Source organism: Trifolium pratense, linkage group LG7, assembly GCF_020283565.1.
Source record: "Trifolium pratense cultivar HEN17-A07 linkage group LG7, ARS_RC_1.1, whole genome shotgun sequence".
Taxonomy (NCBI): domain Eukaryota; kingdom Viridiplantae; phylum Streptophyta; class Magnoliopsida; order Fabales; family Fabaceae; genus Trifolium; species Trifolium pratense.
Genome location: NC_060065.1, coordinates 9,748,740 through 9,770,015, shown reverse-complemented (window position 1 = coordinate 9,770,015; position 21,276 = coordinate 9,748,740). Strand labels below are relative to the sequence as shown.

At 30.2% G+C, this 21,276-nt stretch overlaps 3 protein-coding genes across 3 annotated transcripts; 2 read left to right on the top strand and 1 right to left on the bottom strand.

The window, feature by feature from the left end:
• Positions 1-15,204: 15,204 nt before the first annotated feature.
• On the top strand, positions 15,205-17,025 carry LOC123894856 (peroxidase P7-like). Its single transcript, XM_045944937.1, has 4 exons — positions 15,205-15,636; positions 15,748-15,939; positions 16,037-16,202; positions 16,349-17,025. Exons 1-4 carry the CDS (start codon positions 15,424-15,426, stop codon positions 16,735-16,737), a joined length of 960 nt encoding a protein of 319 aa, XP_045800893.1. The 5' UTR covers positions 15,205-15,423; the 3' UTR covers positions 16,738-17,025.
• LOC123894857 lies at positions 16,956-17,939 on the bottom strand. Its single transcript, XM_045944938.1, has 3 exons — positions 17,580-17,939; positions 17,430-17,483; positions 16,956-17,334 (listed from the first exon to the last, which is right to left on the bottom strand). The coding sequence occupies exons 1-3, from the start codon at positions 17,781-17,783 to the stop codon at positions 17,209-17,211; spliced, it is 384 nt and encodes a 127-aa protein (XP_045800894.1). The 5' UTR covers positions 17,784-17,939; the 3' UTR covers positions 16,956-17,208.
• A 1,968-nt stretch (positions 17,940-19,907) lies between these two features.
• Positions 19,908-20,824, top strand: LOC123894858. The gene is made up of 2 exons (XM_045944939.1): positions 19,908-20,066; positions 20,366-20,824. Exons 1-2 carry the CDS (start codon positions 20,018-20,020, stop codon positions 20,626-20,628), a joined length of 312 nt encoding a protein of 103 aa, XP_045800895.1. The 5' UTR covers positions 19,908-20,017; the 3' UTR covers positions 20,629-20,824.
• Positions 20,825-21,276: the final 452 nt, after the last annotated feature.

The window sequence follows — 21,276 nt, the reverse complement described above, 5'->3', positions numbered from 1 at the left end:
TATCAAACGATTTTAGATTTTTATAGAATTGAACATGAATGATCTAAATGATATAAACTTTCAATCCAACGGTGGATTTTGTAAAATCTGTATTCGTTGAAGCGTTATTGAGCAGTGTAACATTACTCAAATGTTACACCGGTGTAATTTGATCCCTCCCCATATATATATATAATAACCATTAATAATAACCATAAGATTTAATTAACGTATCAGATTAAAATTCTCTCACTCACTTAAAACATCATGTGATTCTACTTTTGCAAATTAAAAAATCTTTCTATATATATATAATATTTCCTAATTTATTTCTATAATCTTTCTTAATTTATTAATGCATCTCCTCCCAAACTTACCACTCTTTTATTGAGTACATCCAAAACATACCCAGAGCTCTTATTCTAATAAATTTTTTCAGTATTTAAAAACGTCTTCAATAGTATCTTGAATTTTTTCAGTATAATGTTGCTTAGGAGTTGTTCTGTGTTTTTTTTTCCTCTCGTTGGGTTCGCAGCCAGCCTTTGTGTTTTGCTCATGTCACTTTAGGCTTAGTTTGTTGCTGCTACCTGTTTCATCTTTCTTTTATAGTGCCCTTTGTACATCTTGTGTTATGTGCATTTTTTATCCAATAAAATTTGATTGCTTAAAAAAATACTTGCAAACCGGAAAAGAAATGTTATTGTTGACATAGAGTTTGAAATTGAAATATTAAAAATTTGATAATTCCATCTAAATGCGTTAATTGACAAAGAAGGAGGCATTGCCTGGTGTTATCTTGAATTTTTGACCATATGCATTTAATGTCAATTTGGTGCGTCATCTTAAATATGCAACTAAATAGAATGGACGGAAATAATAAATGGAATGTATCAATGGAGGTCCAAAATGAACACATTAAATAAGTTAATAAAATATATGAAAAGGTGATTAAATTACCTAATTAAGTCTACTTAAAGTCTTAATTTCATAAAATATTTTATTAACAAAATGGCAAAATTGTCTTCGAATCGAACGGGGCTTCGAGTCTTGGTATTCGAAGATGTTCTGGACTTAGAATTATTTTCATTATTTTCAACAAGAAATGGCAAGAGTTTCGAAGGCAGGGTTCGAGCGACAGTTAAAGCTAAAGAGGCGGTTATTCTCTTCAAACTTGATCAAGAGATCGTGGGTTCATGGGTTTGGAAAACTGGCGAAGCACGTTTGCACAAGCAGTTATCCATCCTTATGCTTATAAATAGTAGTTCTTTTGGTTGGAATAAGGGTCACAATTCATATACAAAATTCACAAACCTAAAGTATCCATGCATTCGAGAGAAAAGGGTGAAGTGAAGAAAATGTATGAATTCGTGAACCATTTCTTTTCTTTGTAAAACTCTTACATTTTTTATGCAATTTTAATCTTTCTTTTGCAATTTATCTTTTCAAATTCTCTCATTCGAGTAAATCTTGTTTAATTTACATTTTCTTTTGTAAATTGTTCTTTCAAACTGGTTTACCAAATGTTTATTTCAATGATGAACATTAAAATCTATACACAAAACATGTCCTAGGATTTACTAGTTGGTCCTACAAGTAATTAACTTAAACTAGCGATTGTTTACGAAAAACCAGCGTAAACATCTGGGTAGGTTTTGGAGGCACTTACTAAAAAAGTGGTAAGTTTTGGAGGAGCTGCATTAATAAATTATGAAAGATTATAGAAATAAATTAGGAAAGATTATATATAGAAAGATTTTTTAATTTTTAAAAATATAATCACATGAACTTTTAAGTAAGTGAGAGAATTTTAATCTAATACGTCAATTAAATCTTATGGTTATTATTAATAATTTTCATTTCTCACAATAATTATTAGTTCTCACCGGATACACTCACACACACACACACACACATATATATATATATATATATATATATATATATATATATATATATATATATATATATATATATATATATAAACAATCAGTTTTCCCAGCACAAAGCGTACCAAAAGAGACTAACAAATGTTACAAAGAGTCAAAGTACAATAACCGAAAGAAACTGTCCAAGCAAAACATAGGACTAGACCACCAACTATGACAGTTCAAAGCTAAAGTACAACTCGTCGCTTTCAACCACCTATAAGAAAAAATTTTAATCTTGTCCAACATCTGATGTAATGAGTTTGCTGAGCCTCTAAACAATCTATGGTTTCTTTCGGTCCATACAACCCACACGTAGGCAAGCCATATGAGTTGCGGGCAAGCGATATCATAATTAATGTTTAGTTGTAATAAAATATTTTATAATTATTAATATATGGTACCTTTTATTTTCTAAATTTATTGAAGTAAAATGTGTATGACGTAACATTAAGGGAGGTGTATTGGATTAGGATTTTGAAAGACAATTTTTGCATAAAAACGTCTTGTGGATTTTAAAAGATTGTGGTATGATTTTAATGACTTTTAGGATTTTAAAAGACTATTAGGGCCCATTTGGTTCGCAGGACAGGATAGTGATAGGATAGGATATAAAACAGGATAAGGATAGGATATCAACAGGATAACAGTTATCGTATCTTGTGTTTGGTGCACATAGGATAACAAACATGATAACTATTATATCATGTTTTTAATACATATTTGCTCATAATAATATGATAAGATATATAAAATATTTAAATGACAAAATTACCCTTGTAAATCAATTGTTATTTTTTTAAAATTATTTTGTAATACTTTGAATTTTTTAAATAAAAAATATAAATAAGTAATCAAATAACTTTATATAGTTTTAAATAAAAAACATGAGAAAATAATAAAGTTTAATTTTTTATATGAATCATGATCAAATAAATAACCAATGATATATACATGTTAGATAAGCTAAATAAATATATGATATATCTCATACGTAAATAATAAAAATACCATTGCAAAATAATTATATTTAATTTCTTATAAAATTTAAATTAATATCCATATTTTACGATTTTTTAATAATTATTTACTTTAAAATATTGTAATTTTAGTATAATTTTGATTTTTTTAGATTATGTAAATTACAAAATTACCCTTGTGAGAAAATCACATGTATATTTAAAAATCAATTATTTTATTATTAATTTACTATCAAATTATTTTATTATTTATATTTTATTAATTTTCATTTTTTTATTTTAAAATATATTTTATAGAATAAATCAGTAAAAAAAAATTTATCCTATCCTGCTGGTAACCTAGTTCAAATTCAGGATAAGCATTTTAACTAGAGAGACATGATAGGATAAATTACAAGATTAACTTATCATATCCTGCTGTGTCACCAAACACTGGACTGAAACAGGATATGATACGGTTATCCTATCCTATCTCTTATCCTGTGCACCAAACGGGTCCTTAAGATTTGTAATTTGAATTTCAACGGATTAATATGGTAAGATTTTATAGGATTTGGAAGACTTGAATTTTAAAAGACATTGGATTTTAAATTAAATAGAGCAATTTTTTTAAAAAAAAATCCCAAATTTTTCTCTTTTTTGTTATTAGTAGTGATTTTTTTTTATCAAAGATGGAGTCCTGGAGCTTATCTATCAATACTCTCAGTTTTGATAGTGGAAGAAGGCATAAACATGATTCACAATGGGTATTTAATAGATTTTTTTATTGATGATGGGAATACTAACATAAAGGTGACACTATATCTATGGTAGCAGGACAACCATGAAGAGGAAACGTGATAGAGAGGTAGAGAGAAAATAAGCGATTATAAAAAACATGAGATAATCAGAAAACATGAAATAGAAACATGAGGGAAGGTGAAAGAAATAAAAAAAAAACAAATGAGAATTCATGCAAATGTCATGATATGAGGAAAGATTTTTTTTTAGCTCAAAATTCCCTAAAAAATTCATCAAAATCCATTAAAATCTTATTTTTTAAACAATCCATCGAAATTAGAATACTTTTGAATATCACAAGACTTTTTGTAAGTTGTAAAGAGTCTTGATTGAATACCACTAGACTTTTTTAAAGTCTTTTAAAATCTTAATTAAATACCACGAGATTTTGTCATCATAAAAAATTCTTTTAAAATTTCTTAAAATCCTAATTGAATACACCCCCTAAAATATCACTTAATAATGTATGAAACTTAAAGTAAATTTTACGGAAAAAACCATTAAAAATGCTCTTAGTATTTGGGATTAAATTTCCCTATGATTCCTTAGACTAATGTTCAAAATAATGTTATTGGCACCGATTATTGACTTATCATGAATCACACATGGTCAGAAACTTGAATTGAGAGAACAGGTCGTTGATCATCCACATTTAAGGGCCAAAAATATGTGATAAAATTAATTAAGTTGCAATTAACAAGTTGTTGCATAGCATCGAGGGCAAATACCATAGTGACATTAACCTCACCAAGTCCAACCTGCGTGACAACTTATATGTTTGTGTACTAGAAATGGACACGTAGAAAGAGACTACAAATTGACCGTAGCAATATTAAGATTTAAGAGTGTAAGAGCACCATTATCCATTGCAATTTTTTTATATGGTTCTTTAAGTGCATTTCATTTGTTTTTTGTTTTTTTTTTATTATTTTATATTTCTCAATTATTTAAACAACTTAACCACATTTCTTAAAAACTCTCAAATGGGTCTTATTGGACCCCACAAAGTAAGTTTTTATTTGTTGAAGAAAAAAAATCATGTGCATATTCATGTGGCATCTAAGAGACGTTGCTGCATAGAGCCACGATCTTTGGAATAGAAATGGTAGAATGCAATGAATTATCTAGCTAGCTTCTCAGACAACACACTGTTTTGTGCAGTTAAGACACAGTGCTACAAGCACTGATAATCTTGCTCTAAGCGGTGCCAATAAAATTGAAGAAAATGAAAAACCAAATTAAATAAATTGAGAATTATTCGATTTTGTTTTGTTTGAAATAAATATCGAACATAATCGAAAAAAATCGAACTTATTTGCTTTTTAATTAGTTGTCAATTTTGAAATAACCGATGAATTGAACCAATTTACTTTTTTTTTACCATTGAACCAATATACTGTACTTAGTAATATTAAATTGGCCAACGGTTAGGCTCAATACAAATCATCACTCACAAGCCCAATATTACAACGTAAAGGCTTATTAGCTTCATTCATGACTTGCAATAATGTTTATGCTACACCATCCTCTCTTGATAAAACCATTTGCTATTATTGTGTGAATCCAACAGTAAATTCAACGGAGTTATTATCGAAACAAGTACATATCACTTTTTTTGAAGAAGCTAAATTAGCCCACCCAAATTGGCGCCAGAGAGAAACAAGTACATATCACTGTCCTCCTGAGTCGACAAAAAACATTACATCTACATTGCATTTTAACCATTTCATACGAGGTTTTTCCCACCAATATGTGCTTAAAAGCGGGACATAATAATCATCAGTATTTCGCATCTTATGAACAGGAAATCACTCATTCCAATGATCAAACGCAGCTCGTCCAACTTGACTTTGTATTCTAGCATTAATATCATTCCATATTTTACCATTAGCGTAGCCACTCTACCTATAAAAAAATCTCGTATAAGAGTACAAAATAAAACTCGCATCCTTTAATTTGGTCCCCTTTTAAAATGGGTGAGAGGTCATTTAAAACATGTGTAACTGCTAACATATGTTCTATATGATAAACAATTTAATATAGAAATATTTTTTTAAAAATTATGCATTTAATTTTTCAAAAATTAGATTTTTGAAATTTTTAATATAATAATTTTATTTTTTAAATTCCTTAACATGTATCCCTAAAACACATATTAGCAAGTACACATTCTTGCATCTACTCATGAATAATTGATTCACCTAAGAAAACACATGTTTCATGTTTTTAGTGCATGCCTTCAAATGAGTCCCACATGCAAAGCAACAATCTCCTTCACTTAATTAAGTCTTTCACTATGCACAACTAACGAATACTATTATAACGAATATGCATTTTATAAAATTGATCGTTGAATTCAAAGTTTATATCGTATAAATTATCTATAATTTTTTTTAAAGAATTAAAAATCATATGATATGTTATTGAGACTTATTAAAATTAATAATTTAGAGGTTTTTGTTGAATATCGTTAATCTTGATGGATTTGTATCAATCTACGTGTCTAGGTGTAAAAACAAAATCAATTTGCTTGTAGATTTTCGAAATTCAATAAATCCGCTTGTGATACTTAATGCGTATGAATTCGCGAATCTATGTTTTTACCCAAATTTAAATTTTAGCCAAATTTACGAAGGCATTGTTTGGTAAGTCCAATAAGTTAGCTTACAACTTATTGGACTAACTTATAAGTTTGTTTGATAAAAATGTGAAGTGTTTGATAACGAGTTTCTCTAACTAGCTTATAGTGTTTTTGGTGATGCTATTTCAAGTAGCGTATCAGCTTATAGCTTTTAACATTTTTCCCCTTTACCCTTATTATTTTTATTTATTATTTCTTTATTTTATTTTTAAAATATAATAACTACCAAGTAACCATACCCACTAACCATGTATTTTATGTCATTTTATATTTACAACAGCTAAATTTGTCAAACACTTTAATTTTATTCTACTAACTTTTCGGCAATAAGCTATCAGCCACCAGCTATCGGATATAAGCTAGCTTTTCAGCTAATCTAGTTTTTCAGCTATCAACTAACTTATAGTTTATTTTTACCAAATAGAGTCAAAGTCCAAATGACAAACACAATGTTTGGCCTTCTTTCCTTTCCCCCTTAGGCTATGTTTGGATTGATGGAAAGTGGTGGAATGAAATGGAATGAAGTGGGATGAAGTTAAATTCCATTGTTTGGTTTTGCAAAAAATTAATGGAGTGGAATGGAGTGTGATGGAACCCATTCCATCCAATGCCACCCATTTATCCAATTTTTCATTCCCCCTAAATTGGGGTGTATGCGATGGAATGGAACACATTAATTATAAAATTACAATTTTGTCCCTACTTTACTACTCCCTCTTTTCTTGTTCAACGTTAAATCGTTCTAAGTATTCCCTCTTTTCTTGTTCAACGTTTCTTCTTCGTCTATTGTGCGTTTCCTCTTGCTGTAGTGTTGGTTTTTATGTGTTTTGGATTCAACTATGAACTCTATTGTCCAGCTCCCGTTTATTGGGTTTTTTGGGGGCTTTTCTATTTTTGTTATGGGATGTTCCTTTTGGCATGGGATGTTGGGGTTATAAATTAGTTGGGAATTCTCATTCCGTGTAAAATTCTATGGATTAGTATTGGATTCATGAATTTTTTGAGTCCAATTTTTCATACAATTAATTTTGCAGACTCATTGTATGCTGGTATGCTATCATCGGTGCTCTTGTTTGAATGTGTCTTCCTTAACTTTTGTTTTTTTTTCTTGTAGTTTGTTTAGTTGAGAGTGTGATTTCAGTAGGAACAGTGATATGTGAAGCATGTTAATTGAATTGAGAAGAAAATTCAACATGTAAATGTTTTATAAATAAAGGATAAAATTGGAATAAAAAATTATAACTCATTCCATTCCGTCCACTTTCCAAACAATAGAGTGGGAAATTAGTTTCGTTCCATCATAAAATATCCAAACGATGGAATGAAATATCTATTCCATTCCACTTCATTCCATTATGTTCTATTATGTTCCGTTCCGCTCAATTATATTCCATCAATCCAAACATAGCCTTAAGGTCCGTTTGTTTTAGTAGAAAAATAGACGAAAGAGATATTGAAGAGAGAAACTAAGTAGAGAAAGCCTATTTCTCTCGTTTGGAACAAAAAAGAAAGAGGTGAGAGAGACTAATATGGTGTGGGACCCACGCTTTTCTATTTCTTCGCTCAGCTGCGAAGAAAGACGAGAGAGACTCAGAATTTTGTTTTGTTCCTATATTACCCCTTCTCTCTTCACTTTTGCCTCAATTTGTTAAACATAACTTCTCCGTGTAAAAAATGTTGGACCAAGACCAATTGTTAACTTGCAAAATTCATTCATTTTCTACCAAAGATAACAGATTTGAGGTTTTTTATTTTGAGGTTGAGTGCAATGATATGATGGAGTAAGTGACCCTATGGTGAACAGGGCATGCACAAGTCTATTAATTTTTTCAGTGAAGTTTATGTATGAAAGCAATGGATATCTCGTTAGATAAATGAAAATGAAGGTAAGGTCTTCGATTGATAGTGGGTTGAGATGCAGAGAGATAAATTGGATCTGTGTTACCGATTTCCATGTGCAAGTTGGGTTTCATGAACCCAACTTGGAGTCCCACATCGGAAGTAATGAACTCGGTGTGAGAGTTTATATAGGATTGGACAATCCTCCCATTTGAACTATGGTTTTGAGGTGGAGTTAGATTCAATCCGTATCAATTGGTATCAGAGCAAGTTCGATCATTGGGCGCCGGGACCGAACGGGAAGAATGAACCCTATAAAAGAAAGGGGAATAATGAACCATCGGGCATGCCGGTTGTTCAACGGGCGGATTTGTTACCGATTTCCATGTGCAAGTTGGGCTTCATGAACCCAACTTGGAGTCTCACATTGGAAGTAATGAACCCGGTGTGAGGGTTTATATAGGATTGGACAATCCTCCCCTTTGAATCATGATTTTGAGGTGGAGTTAGGTTCAATCCGTATCAATCTAGGTCGGTTGGTAGGGAAGAAGAGATTATTTTTAAAGAAAAAGGAATTTTTTTAATTAAATCATCTCATGTGAAATTTTTTATTTGAAGGGTATTTTTGTACTTTTAAAAATAATAGTATTTATCTCTTCTCTATTTCTCTTATCTTTATTTTATACCAAACAACCCATTAAATTTACTCTATTTCTCATCTATTTCTCTGTTCTCAAACTCTCTCTCACCTTTTTCTCTCTTCTTAGTTTCTCTTTACAACCAAACACATCATTAGAGAAATTAAAGCGAAGCTCTAATTAATTTTAACATTCTTTCTTCAACACACAAGTTAAGCAAACGTATGCAAAATAAAACGACGTCTTTTTTGACTCTTCCATCTTTTATTGATCACTAGCGGGCCAAAAAAAAAATGTCTTATATTATGATCAGTTTGTTAATAAAATATTTTTGCTGTAAAAAAAATGTGTTTTATGTTATGGTGAATTTGTTAATAAAAAAATTTTGTTGCTACTGAAAAAAAAAATCAAGGATATTGTTAAAGTCCACATCAAAATTCACGTATTCTCTTTATATATAGTATAGATTCATTATGTTTTTTATTTTTTATTTGTGGGATAATTTACTTAGTTTGATACTAGCTATGAGTGTGAAACGTTATGGTGATTTGTTATTTATTTTCTCTATAATTAAGTTTAAAGTTTGAATTATTAATGTATTTATCGAATTATATAAGTATATAAGTATGTAACCAAAAAAATACAAGTATATATGTAATTACTTATTTTTTAATACGAGATAAATTCGAAGAATTTACTGTATGTATCAAATTAATGAGTCGAGTCTACCTACCTAAGCAAAACCAACTTATTAAATTGTCGAATTTAACAACCTTACAATCAACGATTGAAATTTCACTACAAAAAGATATCACTGCAGAGTATATGTACCCTTGTATAACGACGACACTCAACAATAGTAGCATTTTTTGTATCATTTTCATTTGCTGCCAATGATATTGGATGCGTGTGAATACTGTTTATACATGTACCTTCTTGGCATCTATTGGTAAACAAATCAAATCACATTCTTTAAGAAACTTAGATTCATAGTATACAACATCAAATTGAGCAGCATCTTCAACTTGAATTGTTAGATGTCAGGTCACAACAATTAGAGATAAGGAAAGTGAAGTAGACAGGGGCTAACACTTTTTTGTTTTGGCTTTGAAATTAGTGATCACTTGTAACCTTTGACATTCATATTCCTATCATTTTATTGGTCCCCTAATTGTGAGAGAGGAATCTTGTAAGTCAGGGCACAACGTTGGAATAAGAAATAAAAAGTTCATCGAGACCAATGGTCCCTTATATCATAGACATTACCGTTTGCGAGCTCCCTACAAAATTTTCTCTATATGCATGAGCCAATAATCGAAGCTCTAACCATATATTCCCTCTGTCACACAATGAGTGGCCCAATTGACTACGTCACACATGCCAATGTTTTTTTTAACGGCAAATTGTTAGTTGTTAGTATATTACAATGTTATGTTAGTTTTTTTCTCCTTGTCAGGACTTGAACCATGTACCTCCAACTCTTTAACCCTTAGCTCAAGTAACTTAACCATTTGAGCTATTCATCCCACCCTACAACATCTTATATGTTAATAGTTGTTTTTATTTAATAATAGAAAAATAATATCAAAGCAAGATATATGAAAGATGAATATGACTAATGACTCACTTATTTTGAGACGGAAAAAGTACTTAAAAAACCAAAACTCTTACCATTTGTATCAATTCATTATTAATATTATTGAAATTTTTTTTTGTGCACATTATCAACAACCAAAATTCTGACCATTTGTATCAATTCATTATTAGTATATTTATTCAGTGTAGGGAGTCCATGATAATCATACATGTGGATGATGAAAATTGCAATGGTCATTTTTTTATCAACGGTGGATGATGGAGTTAACTTAAAATATAACGGAAATGACTAATTGATGCAAACGGAGAAAACGTAAGGCACCAAATTGATACGTTTTAAACGTAAGGGACCAACTTGAAACCTAAAATAAACGTAAGGGACCAAATATGTAGTTAAGCCTAAAAATAAATTTGTACTCACCGAAGATGGAAGATAAATGTAATATGTTTGACCATATTAATAATTTAATGAGTTGGTATCTAGACTTATGAATGCATGGGACGATATAATGAGTTTAGTCACATACAAATACAAGTTAAATGTCCAAAAGTCATGAAAGATTTGCAAACCTGAAGGAGAAAACATAAAAGTAGAAAAGTGCTCCTTCTGCGAATGTTGTTGGTAATGAAGATGATGTTGATATTGTGAGGATAGTGTTGATAACAAAGTGAAGAGATATGAGACTTCGGATGAAGGCAAAATATGTTGTGTCAAAGTGGGTACTCATTTAATAAATCTAACATCGAGTAATTGGAAGAAAAAGAGGTAGAAGGTTATAATAAATAGGGATAGTTTTTTTTTTTTTGACAATAAAAATATGGAGATATTGAGTTTTGGTCACCACGACAACTCTAATTTTTTTTAGTGTATATTAAGGCTTAGGTAGTTGTGAGTCTTGAGACGAGGGTTTGTAATTTTTCCGTGCAAAAATTGTACTCCCTCCGATCCTATATATAAGAAGAAGTTTTATTTTTAGATTCATTGTAAAGTTAATGTATTTTGACAACATTGTAGTCAAGATTCATTAACTTTATAATGAATATAAAAAGTGAATTTTTTCTTATATATAAGGTCAGAGGGAGTAGTCGAGAGGATTTGCTATTTTGTCCATTGTAAAAAACTGTAATTGTGTGAGAGTTTGAGAGGTTGCATATTTGGCCTTATAAAATTGTAGGTTTAGTAATAAATTATTGCAGATTTAGCAATATTATTATTGTCAGTTGATTTTGTTTAGTTTTATTTATTGTGTGGAGATTATGTTTATTTTTGCTTATTGTGTGGAGATGTTTTTTTATTACTTTCCCAATTTTTATTTTTTTTTTGTTGTTCTTTCCCAACAATATTCCGACTATATAGATTATCGATATCCAATTAAACTTCATGGGTAGCAAATAATTTACCTCTTTGTTAACCAAACATTTTTTTTATATTTAAAAATGGTGGTTTATATATTTTATTTTTGAAATAAAATAATTATAATTAAGAAAACGATCCATGAATGGGCTTAGTTACGGGGCTACCAATACAAGTAGGAAAATGGCTGAACTAAACTTGGTTAGGAGAAATAAGAAAATTACTCTTTAGGTCCCATGAGATGTTCTCAGGCCTCCCAACAAACTCAAATACCCTAAATTTGGATTCAGTTTCGTTTGTATTCTATGATCCAAAATGCTCTTTAATTTCGGAAACCAAAATCTGAAAATAGTCGATTTCGGAACCTACGTTCCGAACTTTAACACATTTCATAATCTATACTTATATAAAAAAATTGGAATTTATCTTCTAAATCCCAACTTTTCGAAACTCATTCCAATTCTTTTCCAAAACTGCAATTGAAACACACTCAACGAAAACCTTAACAAATCTCGTAAAAAAACAACAGCAAACAACTTCAAATGATACGATTCCATAACAGCATATGACAAAGATTGACATAAAAACAGAAAATCTGATAAATTAACAACTTCATCTTCCTCGGGTTCAACCATTTGAAAATGTCAATCCAATCAGAACTGCACAAATTGTTAGTGCAATCAAGACCATACAAAATAATTAAAAGGGTTAATAGGTGTTTTGTCCCCCCGCCATTTGGGCGAGTTTTGCTTTACGCCTATAATATTTTTGTTTTTGTTTTAACCTCTAACCGCACATATTAGCATATGACTATATTTTTTATAGTTAAAAGTGTAAACTCGGTTCGTACTTTAAGTAGCGAACTAGTTTTTTCTTCTTCAGAATTTATGCCCCTTTAATACTCGCTAGTTAAAAATCCAAACAACTTGCGAGAAAGATAGAGAGCGGGAAAAAAAACACTCTAATCATTTAAGTACTTGGGTCTCATCTTGTTTCTTTTGAACCTTCTTTGAGGTATTGGGCCCATACCCACCAATTCTTCTGTGCTCATCATCATCTTCGGCCATAACACATCCACCATCACTTTATTTTGATAGTTACTCTTCTTTTTTACGGTATTTTGATAATTGCTCTTCTCACTCTTGTGTCCCTCAAACAAACAAATATGTCGTCTGATCAAATATACTCCTCCGTCTCATTTTATAAGACATATTTGACTAAATACACTATTTATATATTTTGTTTTGACCGTATTTTTCTAAAGTATATAAATGTAAATATTATCATATAAGATTTTGTTTGATTTGTTTCGATGAACATTTTCAAAATATCAATTTTTTATAATTTTTACTAATAGACAATTAAATATATTCGTAATCAAATTTATGTATTAACATACGTACAATGACCAATGAATTTTTATATTTTGAGACGGATGGAGTATACTATTATTCAAAGATATCTTCATGTTTTAGATTGCGGAATCCTAAGCATCAACATGGGAGAACAGCTTTGTCAAAAAAAATAAAATTACTTTCATCTCAATATATAATATGTAAAATTTCTTTGACAAAAGCGCAAGATTTAAGAAAATTTATTTTTACATTAAACTTGTTAATAATATACATTCTCTTTTTATAATTACCCTTCAATTATTAAGCGAGTGAAATAATTATCTTTTATTTCTCTTATTTAAGTAAGCCAATGTTTGAGCTAGTTTCCATAGATTTGATATTATTTCCTTATATATTGAACATTTATTAGTTAATGATATGAATTAAGTTTGTTTGGTTCAAAAAAAGTAGGAGTATTTTGGTAAAAATTTAATTAACGCACCTTTAACTTTAAAAATAGTCTTATAAAATAGGACAACAAAATTTATTTACTTTTGACATAGACTTGTACCTAATATCACAACCTTTTTGTTTTTGTTTAACCTAATACCACAACTTTATTACTGTGTACCCTACACGTGATTTACACTATCACCGACATGACCATCTTTCTCCTCTATATAATATAGTAAGAATTTAATTTATATGCACCGTCGGTGTAAAGTTATTTTGCACATGCATCCAATAATATACCGACACATCATGTATGGTAATTAAAAACACATGATGTGTCACATTCATTAAATGATGTGGCAACGTGTTATTGGATGCATGTGTAAAAAAATGTTACACTGACGGTGCACAGCAATTAAACTCATATAGTAATCACTAATGTCTCCGTAAAATTTATTTTTTGGATTTATTAAGAATGTAATTTATCTAGTCACCAGATACAATATATTTTCAATGAATTTAAAAATTAAAAATTTTCTTCTATTATTTTTTTGATTTAAAGTTGTACTATATTTTTTTAAACAAGTTTTTTTTTGTCAAGTTTTTAAACAAGTATTACTTATATTAAGGAGTAGAGGGAATGTAATTTAGCGTTAAATTATTATTTTTAAATAAAAGAGACACTAAAATTACTATTTTTTAATGGTAATTTTTGTGGATTTTTTTTTCCGATGTGATCTTCAAACCAAAACAAAGTTTTGAAGTTCCTTCACCCACACCACCACATGGTGCCTCTCTATTTTTATGGGGTCTTCCTATTCCTATCAAAAAATGACACTGATTGAACCCTGTACGAGCAATCCATGCAAAAGTGGCACAATTATAAGCACTGCTTTTTAGAGGTAAAAACAAAAATGCTAAAATGACATTCCAACCAGTGTCAATAATTGTTTCCTTTTATCTATTATTATATGATAATCATAACTAAACTAGATTGACTTGGCAAACCGAAAAAGAAAAAGAAAAAAAAAAGTTAAACTAGATTGATACAAGTGCCTAAATAAAATGCCAATACTACTGTGTTTTGTCGGGGGTAACTCAAGCTGGTTCTCTACCATTGATGCAAATGAATCGTGTGGTGATGTACAATATATATAAAGAATTTAATTTATATGCACCGTCGGGGTAAAGATATTTTGCACATGCGTCCAATAATATACAGACACATCATGTATGGTCATTAAAAACACATGATGTGTCACATTCATTAAATGATGTGGCAACGCGTCATTGGATGTATGTGTAAAAAAAAATTACACTGACGGTGCACAGCAATTAAACTCATATATAAATATACATTACACCTTTGAAATTCAGTAATCAGATTAATTATTACCAAAAAGAAAAGAAAGACATACTATATCACTAGTTTTATCATATGAAAAGACTAGCATTGTTTTAACTTTTACGTAAAAGCAATTTAATTTTAAATTGGATTGGATCAATTAAGTAATATCCTGTCCTAAATAAGATCAAAAAGTTAGATTTATCTTGTATAAGTTTATTTTTTTGATAGAATTATCATGTGCAAATTTTAAACTAAATACATTCAATTTTGTTGGCACAACTTTTTTTATATTTAAAATTGGAGGTATATATAACCAAATTTAGTTAAAGATTATAGTACCCTAAAATTTTGTTAGATAAACACACATGTCATTTTTTTATATTTAATTCTTTTAAACAAAATTTAAATTTTGAATTGATTTTGTTTTAAGAATATCAATCCCCAACAAAACTCCCTGTACAAAATAATTTACCGAAATTTATCCTTCATTGTTATTACTCTATAAGAAAGACAAGGCACCAATTGTTTCGTTTTTGTGTACTAAGTGAAACCTCACATGGCTTCTTACTACTTCCTCTTGTTTTTTCTTGTTGCTGCTTTTGCAATTTCTGGAGCAGATGGCAAAGAGAAGTTATCTACAGATTTCTACTGCAGCAGCTGCCCGGAACTTTTGTCTATAGTGAACAACGGAATCATAGCAGCCATTAAAAAAGAAACTCGCATCGGAGCTTCCTTACTTCGATTGCATTTCCATGATTGTTTTGTAAACGTGAGTATATATTATATAGAGTATTGAACTATATACACAACTTAACTTGATTTTAGTTATCTAATCTATATTTCACTTTATTTGGTTTCATTTAACACAATGATCATTCAGGGCTGTGATGCATCAATACTGTTGGATGATACAAGCAGTTTCATAGGAGAAAAAACAGCAGCAGCTAACAATAATTCAGCTAGAGGATTCAATGTGATTGATGACATCAAAGCCAAAGTGGAGAAAGCATGCCCAAGGGCTGTGTCTTGTGCTGATATTCTTGCTCTGGCTGCTAGAGACTCTGTTGTTCATGTAATTAATATCATATCTCAATAACATAATGAATCAATGATTATACTATGCCTTTAATTAAAGGGATTTAATATTTAATGGTTGTTGAAATTTATAGCTAGGAGGCCCTTCTTGGAAAGTAGGCTTGGGAAGAAGGGATTCAATCACAGCTAGTAGATCTGATGCTAATAACTCAATTCCAGCACCCTTTCTAAATCTAAGTGCTCTCAAAACAAATTTTGCTAACCAAGGGCTCTCAGTAAAAGACTTGGTGGCTCTTTCAGGTACCATAGTAATACTATATATTAATGCTTTATCAATGATTCATCATGACCACTACTTTGTTCAAAAATTATGCTTGGCATTCAATTAATGTTCAATATGGTTATACTATGTTTTAATTCAATTGAGTATATATCTTTAATAACAGGTTCCCATACAATTGGCCTAGCTAGATGTGTGCAATTTCGAGCACACATCTACAATGATTCCAACATTAATGCCTTATATGCCAAGTCACTACAAAACAAGTGCCCCAGAAGTGGAAATGACAATGTGCACGAACCCCTCGACCATCAAACTCCGACCCATTTCGATAACCTATACTTCAAGAACTTACTAGCAAAAAAGGCTCTTCTCCATTCAGACCAAGAGCTGTTCAATGGTAGTTCTACTACCGACAATCTTGTGAAGAAATATGCTACTAATAATGATGCATTTTTTAAAGCATTTGCCAAAGGTATGGTCAAATTGAGTAGCATCAAGCCCCTCACAGGAAGTAAAGGACAGATCAGACTCAATTGCAGAAAAGCCAACTGAAAATATGAGTGAATATTACTAAACAATGTGTATGTATGATTATTATACATAAGGTTTTTTTTTTTACTGAATAATGTATATTCATTATTCAATCACTGAATAATGAATATTACTGCATAATATGTATCGAGCGAGTAAATATCCATCTATATTTCCAAAATTATGCCGAATAATTTGGCATTTTTTTTCATTAGCATTCAAGAAATCATAAATGTAAATTGTAAAACATGGCAAGTATTCATATCAAGGTTTGAATTGCAAAAATATACTACAAGATTGAGTTTCTAAGGTCAATTTACGAACTCGTGTAATTACCTACCATATTAAACAACTTTTTTGCCTTGATTACAAACTTAATTAGGAAATTGGGAAGAGTATATACTATATATAGAATCCAAATCCTATATCAACATGAACAATTAACTTCTACTACTGCATTTATGTATTAACCTAAAGTAGTAAAATATTATATCATGCATCAATAGATTCGACCTCTTCCTCCTCAAGTTGAAATTCATCAATCTCCTTATAGTATGCTTTCTGTTTCTGAATGAAATCTTGAAGCTCCACTTCTTCAGTAGACACAACACGCTGCTTCTGAAAAACAAATTAAGCAAAATTAAAATTAAAATTCAGATTCAGATATACAACATTTGAGCATCAACGCAATTCAAGTTCAGATCCAGAAATACCTTTCGGCATCGAACGGTTAACGGAGTCGGTAACGCTAGTGCTTTCTTTTGATTCTGAAAACAAATTATGCAAATTAATCAAACAATTACTAGAAATTGGGGAAAATGTATGTAGATCGATGATCTCATGATGAGACGGTTGTAATTTACCTTTCCGCAACGAAGTGTTGATGGCTTAACATCAATTAGATTGAAATTGGTTTGTGAAAGAGGAGAATGGTTTCGGCGAATGGTGGAGGTTTTGTTTGGAGTGTTCTTGATTGGGTGAATTGTGGCTGATGAAGAAACGGATGAAGATGAAAAATGGTTTGAATTGGTTAGATCTGAAAGAGGGTTTCGTTTTGCATTCCTCATTTGATTTGTTTGTTGTGATGTGTTTGTTTGTGTGTGTGTGTGTTTTATAGTCAGTTTTTTTGTTTTCGTTGGCGGGAAGAAAAGAACGAAGACGAGGTGTGCGATGAATTGAATCTGAGTTGGGTAGAAAGCGTGAACTAATTTTGGGTAACTGAATATTAGTGGAACTTGCGTCATAAAAATATTAGTGGAACTCTAATAGCTGGAGATTAATTAATCAGAGATATATGGGTTGTTTGTTTCGGATTTTTCAAAAAAAATTTTTTTTTTTTATTTTATTTATATTTGTTTTAGATTTTTTTTTTAAAAAAATCATTTTAGTAAAAAAATATCAAAATGAAAATCTATTTTCAACAACTTTTGGGCTTGTTTGTTTAATATTTAAAAACAAATGATTTTTTTTGAAAAAAATTTAAAATTTTTTTTGTAAAGATTTTCAAGAAAATCTAAAGTTATTTATCGTTTGTTTACAATCACAAAAATCTATTTTTTTAGAAAATTGTTCTAAAAAAAAATAGATTTTGAAAATAGCTTTTCATTTTGAAGAAAAAATGATTTTTTTACTAAAATTATTTTGAAAAAAAAATCTGAAACAAACACAACTAAAATAAAAAAAAGTGATTTTTTTTTGAAAAAAAATCTGAAACAAACAGGCCATTTATCAAAATCCATTTTTTTATCACTCATCAAGAGCTGTAAAAAGGGCCTTAAGGGACCGGCCCTTTAAGGGGCGGACCCACTTATTCCTGATTATTAATTTTATTTAAATTTTAAACACAGTTTTTTTAGGGTGCCGATCGTGGACAGTGCTGATTGAAGAAAAATAGAATAAGTTCACGACACCATCTTAAAAAGATAGATTTTTATGATCGTAAACAAACAGTAAATAGTTTTAAATTTTTTTTTAAAAAATTCATTTTTTTTAAATGTGAAACAAACACGCCCATACTCTTGGTGAGGTGAAAGATGAGGTGGTGGAGGAAATAGATTCCTTGTGGTAATCTTGGTTTTTTTTTTTATAAGCTGTAATCTTGGTTGTTTGATTAGACATAACATTTTTAATTTTTAATCTTGGTTGTTATACTAATTTTTAATTAGACATAGCATTTTTAATTATGCAATTAAGCTTTTATTGGAATAACATTTTTTTGTCACACTTGCGTCTCTATTAGTCATTCACAAAAAGATACTTGAATCCACATTCCGATTTTGCCACCAAGAACATAACCATATTTTTCAAATTGTATGTATTAGATGTATAATTGTACTTCTGCAACTAAAAGAAAAAAATCCTAGATGGAATACCGAGTTTTTTTAAAAAAAGTGAAAATTTAAGCGTGTCATGAATTGAATATAGAAAGAGGGAAAGAAAGAGATGTAAAAGTATGTTGCAAAAGTTGATACTTTTTTACAAGAACAAGTTTTTGAATTTTTAGGTTAAATTAAACTCAATTTTATAAAAGCAACTTATAAAGTGATAACTATCTTCAATTATAAACATATTTTTAGGTCATTCTTAATCTGATATAGAACTTTTAACAAGTGATCTAATCCCTTTTGTTATTTAACGAGTAAACTGTTAAATACCTCCCTGAAATTTTAAAATTCGTCAAATACCTCCTCAAATTTGAAAATAGATAAATATCTTCTGAAATTATAAAACGTCAATCAAATTGCCCCCTGAAACTACCAGTCAGAGTCCACGTCACGGGGTAATTTGATTGACGTTTTATAATTTCATGAGGGTATTTACCTATTTCGAGATATTTGACGAATTTTGAAATTTCGGAAAGTATTTAACAAATTTTGAAATTTCGGGGATATTTAGCAGTTTACTTGTTATTTATTCTATCTGAGCAGAGCACCAGATACTTAAATCTGTTGGCTCTACTATGTGTACTTCCACATGCCCGCATGAAGGTAAGTAGAAGAATTAACAATAGAAAATTACTAAAGTAGACAAACCAAGAACAAAACCAGATTAAGTAAGCCTCTAGTTTAACTCTTTCCGTGTTCCAACCTCCAATCAAAGCACACTAACCCCTCTAAACCCATGGGCTAACCCAACCCAAGGACCAATAAGCCACAATTTTCAACTTCAACAAATCTCATCTCACCCACCCATCTATAAATATTCATGCCACTTCACAACACTCTTCACAGCTTCACCACCAAATTACAACTCCAAATAGACTCAAGATTACATACACTTCTCATTATAAATTTATAACAACATGGAGGCAGTTCAGTCATGGGTTTCAAAGAACAAACTCGCCAGCATTGGTAAGTTATTATTTCATCATCACTTCAACTTTTTTTATTTTTCCTTTTTCACCATCAGTTTAATCCGGTTCGGGAGTAAGCTATGACATCAAGTGGTTTCAGCCCCTTCCGATTGCAATTGCGGATGAACGAACTGTGATCCTCCCATCATCACTTCAACTTTAATTACGAACAAATATTATTTTTTTTAATTCATTAAATAACAAATGTATTTGGCAACGTTATTACATTTTTAGTAGTTAAACTAAATATGAACTTAATTATAACAAAATGGTGTTAATTAAATATTTTGAATACAGGGGCATTGTGGGCTTCTGGAATTGGAGCAACACTTGTAGCTTATTCAAGAGCTAAATCTCCAATGAAGCCAAGTCTAAGGCTTATCCATGCTAGGATGCACGCCCAGGCGCTAACTCTAGCAGTGCTATCAGGTGCAGCTGCTTATCACTATTATGACATTAATCGTGATGATATTCATCATCATCAAATACCAGTGGAAGATAACTCTGCTCCAAATGTTACCCACTTAGTTGAATGGGAGCTCCAGCACAGTCCATTTTAAGATTACAACAAATTAATTACTATGTATTAATTATTAATTATATCTTGTTATCATTATGTTATTGCGATCTTGTTATATTATAAAGATCGTTGTGTTTTTTTTATGTATGATCGGACTCCAGAACTGTGCATCATATGTATATTCTGGAGAATGACTTTCTAATTTTCTAACTAAGGATTATACAAGTTTTCTGTTAGTTTTTTAGTTTTGATCTTCCCTAAACTAGAACTTAAACAAGTTTTAGCTTGAAATTCGTTATAATAAATATAGACTTAACTACACATTTGGTCCCTTAAGTTTATTTTAGGTTTCAATTCGGTCTCTTACGTTAGGTTTCAAGTTAGTCATTTCCGTTAGTTTTGTCACTAACACCGTTTGAACAGTACACGTGTCAGCGTGTACAAGTGCCACGTGTCTGTCCACATATGCAAATTGACTGCCACATGTGACAAAATTGACGGAAATGACTAACTTGAAACTTAAAATAAACGTAAAGGACCAAATTGATACTTTTTAAACGTAAGGGACCAAATTGAAACCTAAAATAAACGTAAGAGACCAAATGTACCATCGATATAATATAAAGGGGAAAAATTAATAAATAGTAAAGCAAGTGCAACATTTGGAACTTATTTGTTGGGAAAAAAA

Excerpts from the sequence above, each read along its gene's own strand:
- LOC123894856 (XM_045944937.1), top strand. The coding sequence starts at position 15,424 with ATGGCTTCTTACTACTTCCTCTTGTTTTTTCTTGTTGCTGCTTTTGCA. Across the intron at positions 15,637-15,747 it reads TCCATGATTGTTTTGTAAAC|GGCTGTGATGCATCAATACT; the intron begins GTGAGTATATAT and ends ATGATCATTCAG. Across the intron at positions 16,203-16,348 it reads AGACTTGGTGGCTCTTTCAG|GTTCCCATACAATTGGCCTA; the intron begins GTACCATAGTAA and ends CTTTAATAACAG.
- LOC123894858 (XM_045944939.1), top strand. The coding sequence starts at position 20,018 with ATGGAGGCAGTTCAGTCATGGGTTTCAAAGAACAAACTCGCCAGCATT. Across the intron at positions 20,067-20,365 it reads GAACAAACTCGCCAGCATTG|GGGCATTGTGGGCTTCTGGA; the intron begins GTAAGTTATTAT and ends TTTTGAATACAG.
- LOC123894857 (XM_045944938.1), bottom strand. The coding sequence starts at position 17,783 with ATGAGGAATGCAAAACGAAACCCTCTTTCAGATCTAACCAATTCAAAC. Across the intron at positions 17,484-17,579 it reads CAACACTTCGTTGCGGAAAG|AATCAAAAGAAAGCACTAGC; the intron begins GTAAATTACAAC and ends ATTTGTTTTCAG. Across the intron at positions 17,335-17,429 it reads TAACCGTTCGATGCCGAAAG|AAGCAGCGTGTTGTGTCTAC; the intron begins GTATTTCTGGAT and ends TTTGTTTTTCAG.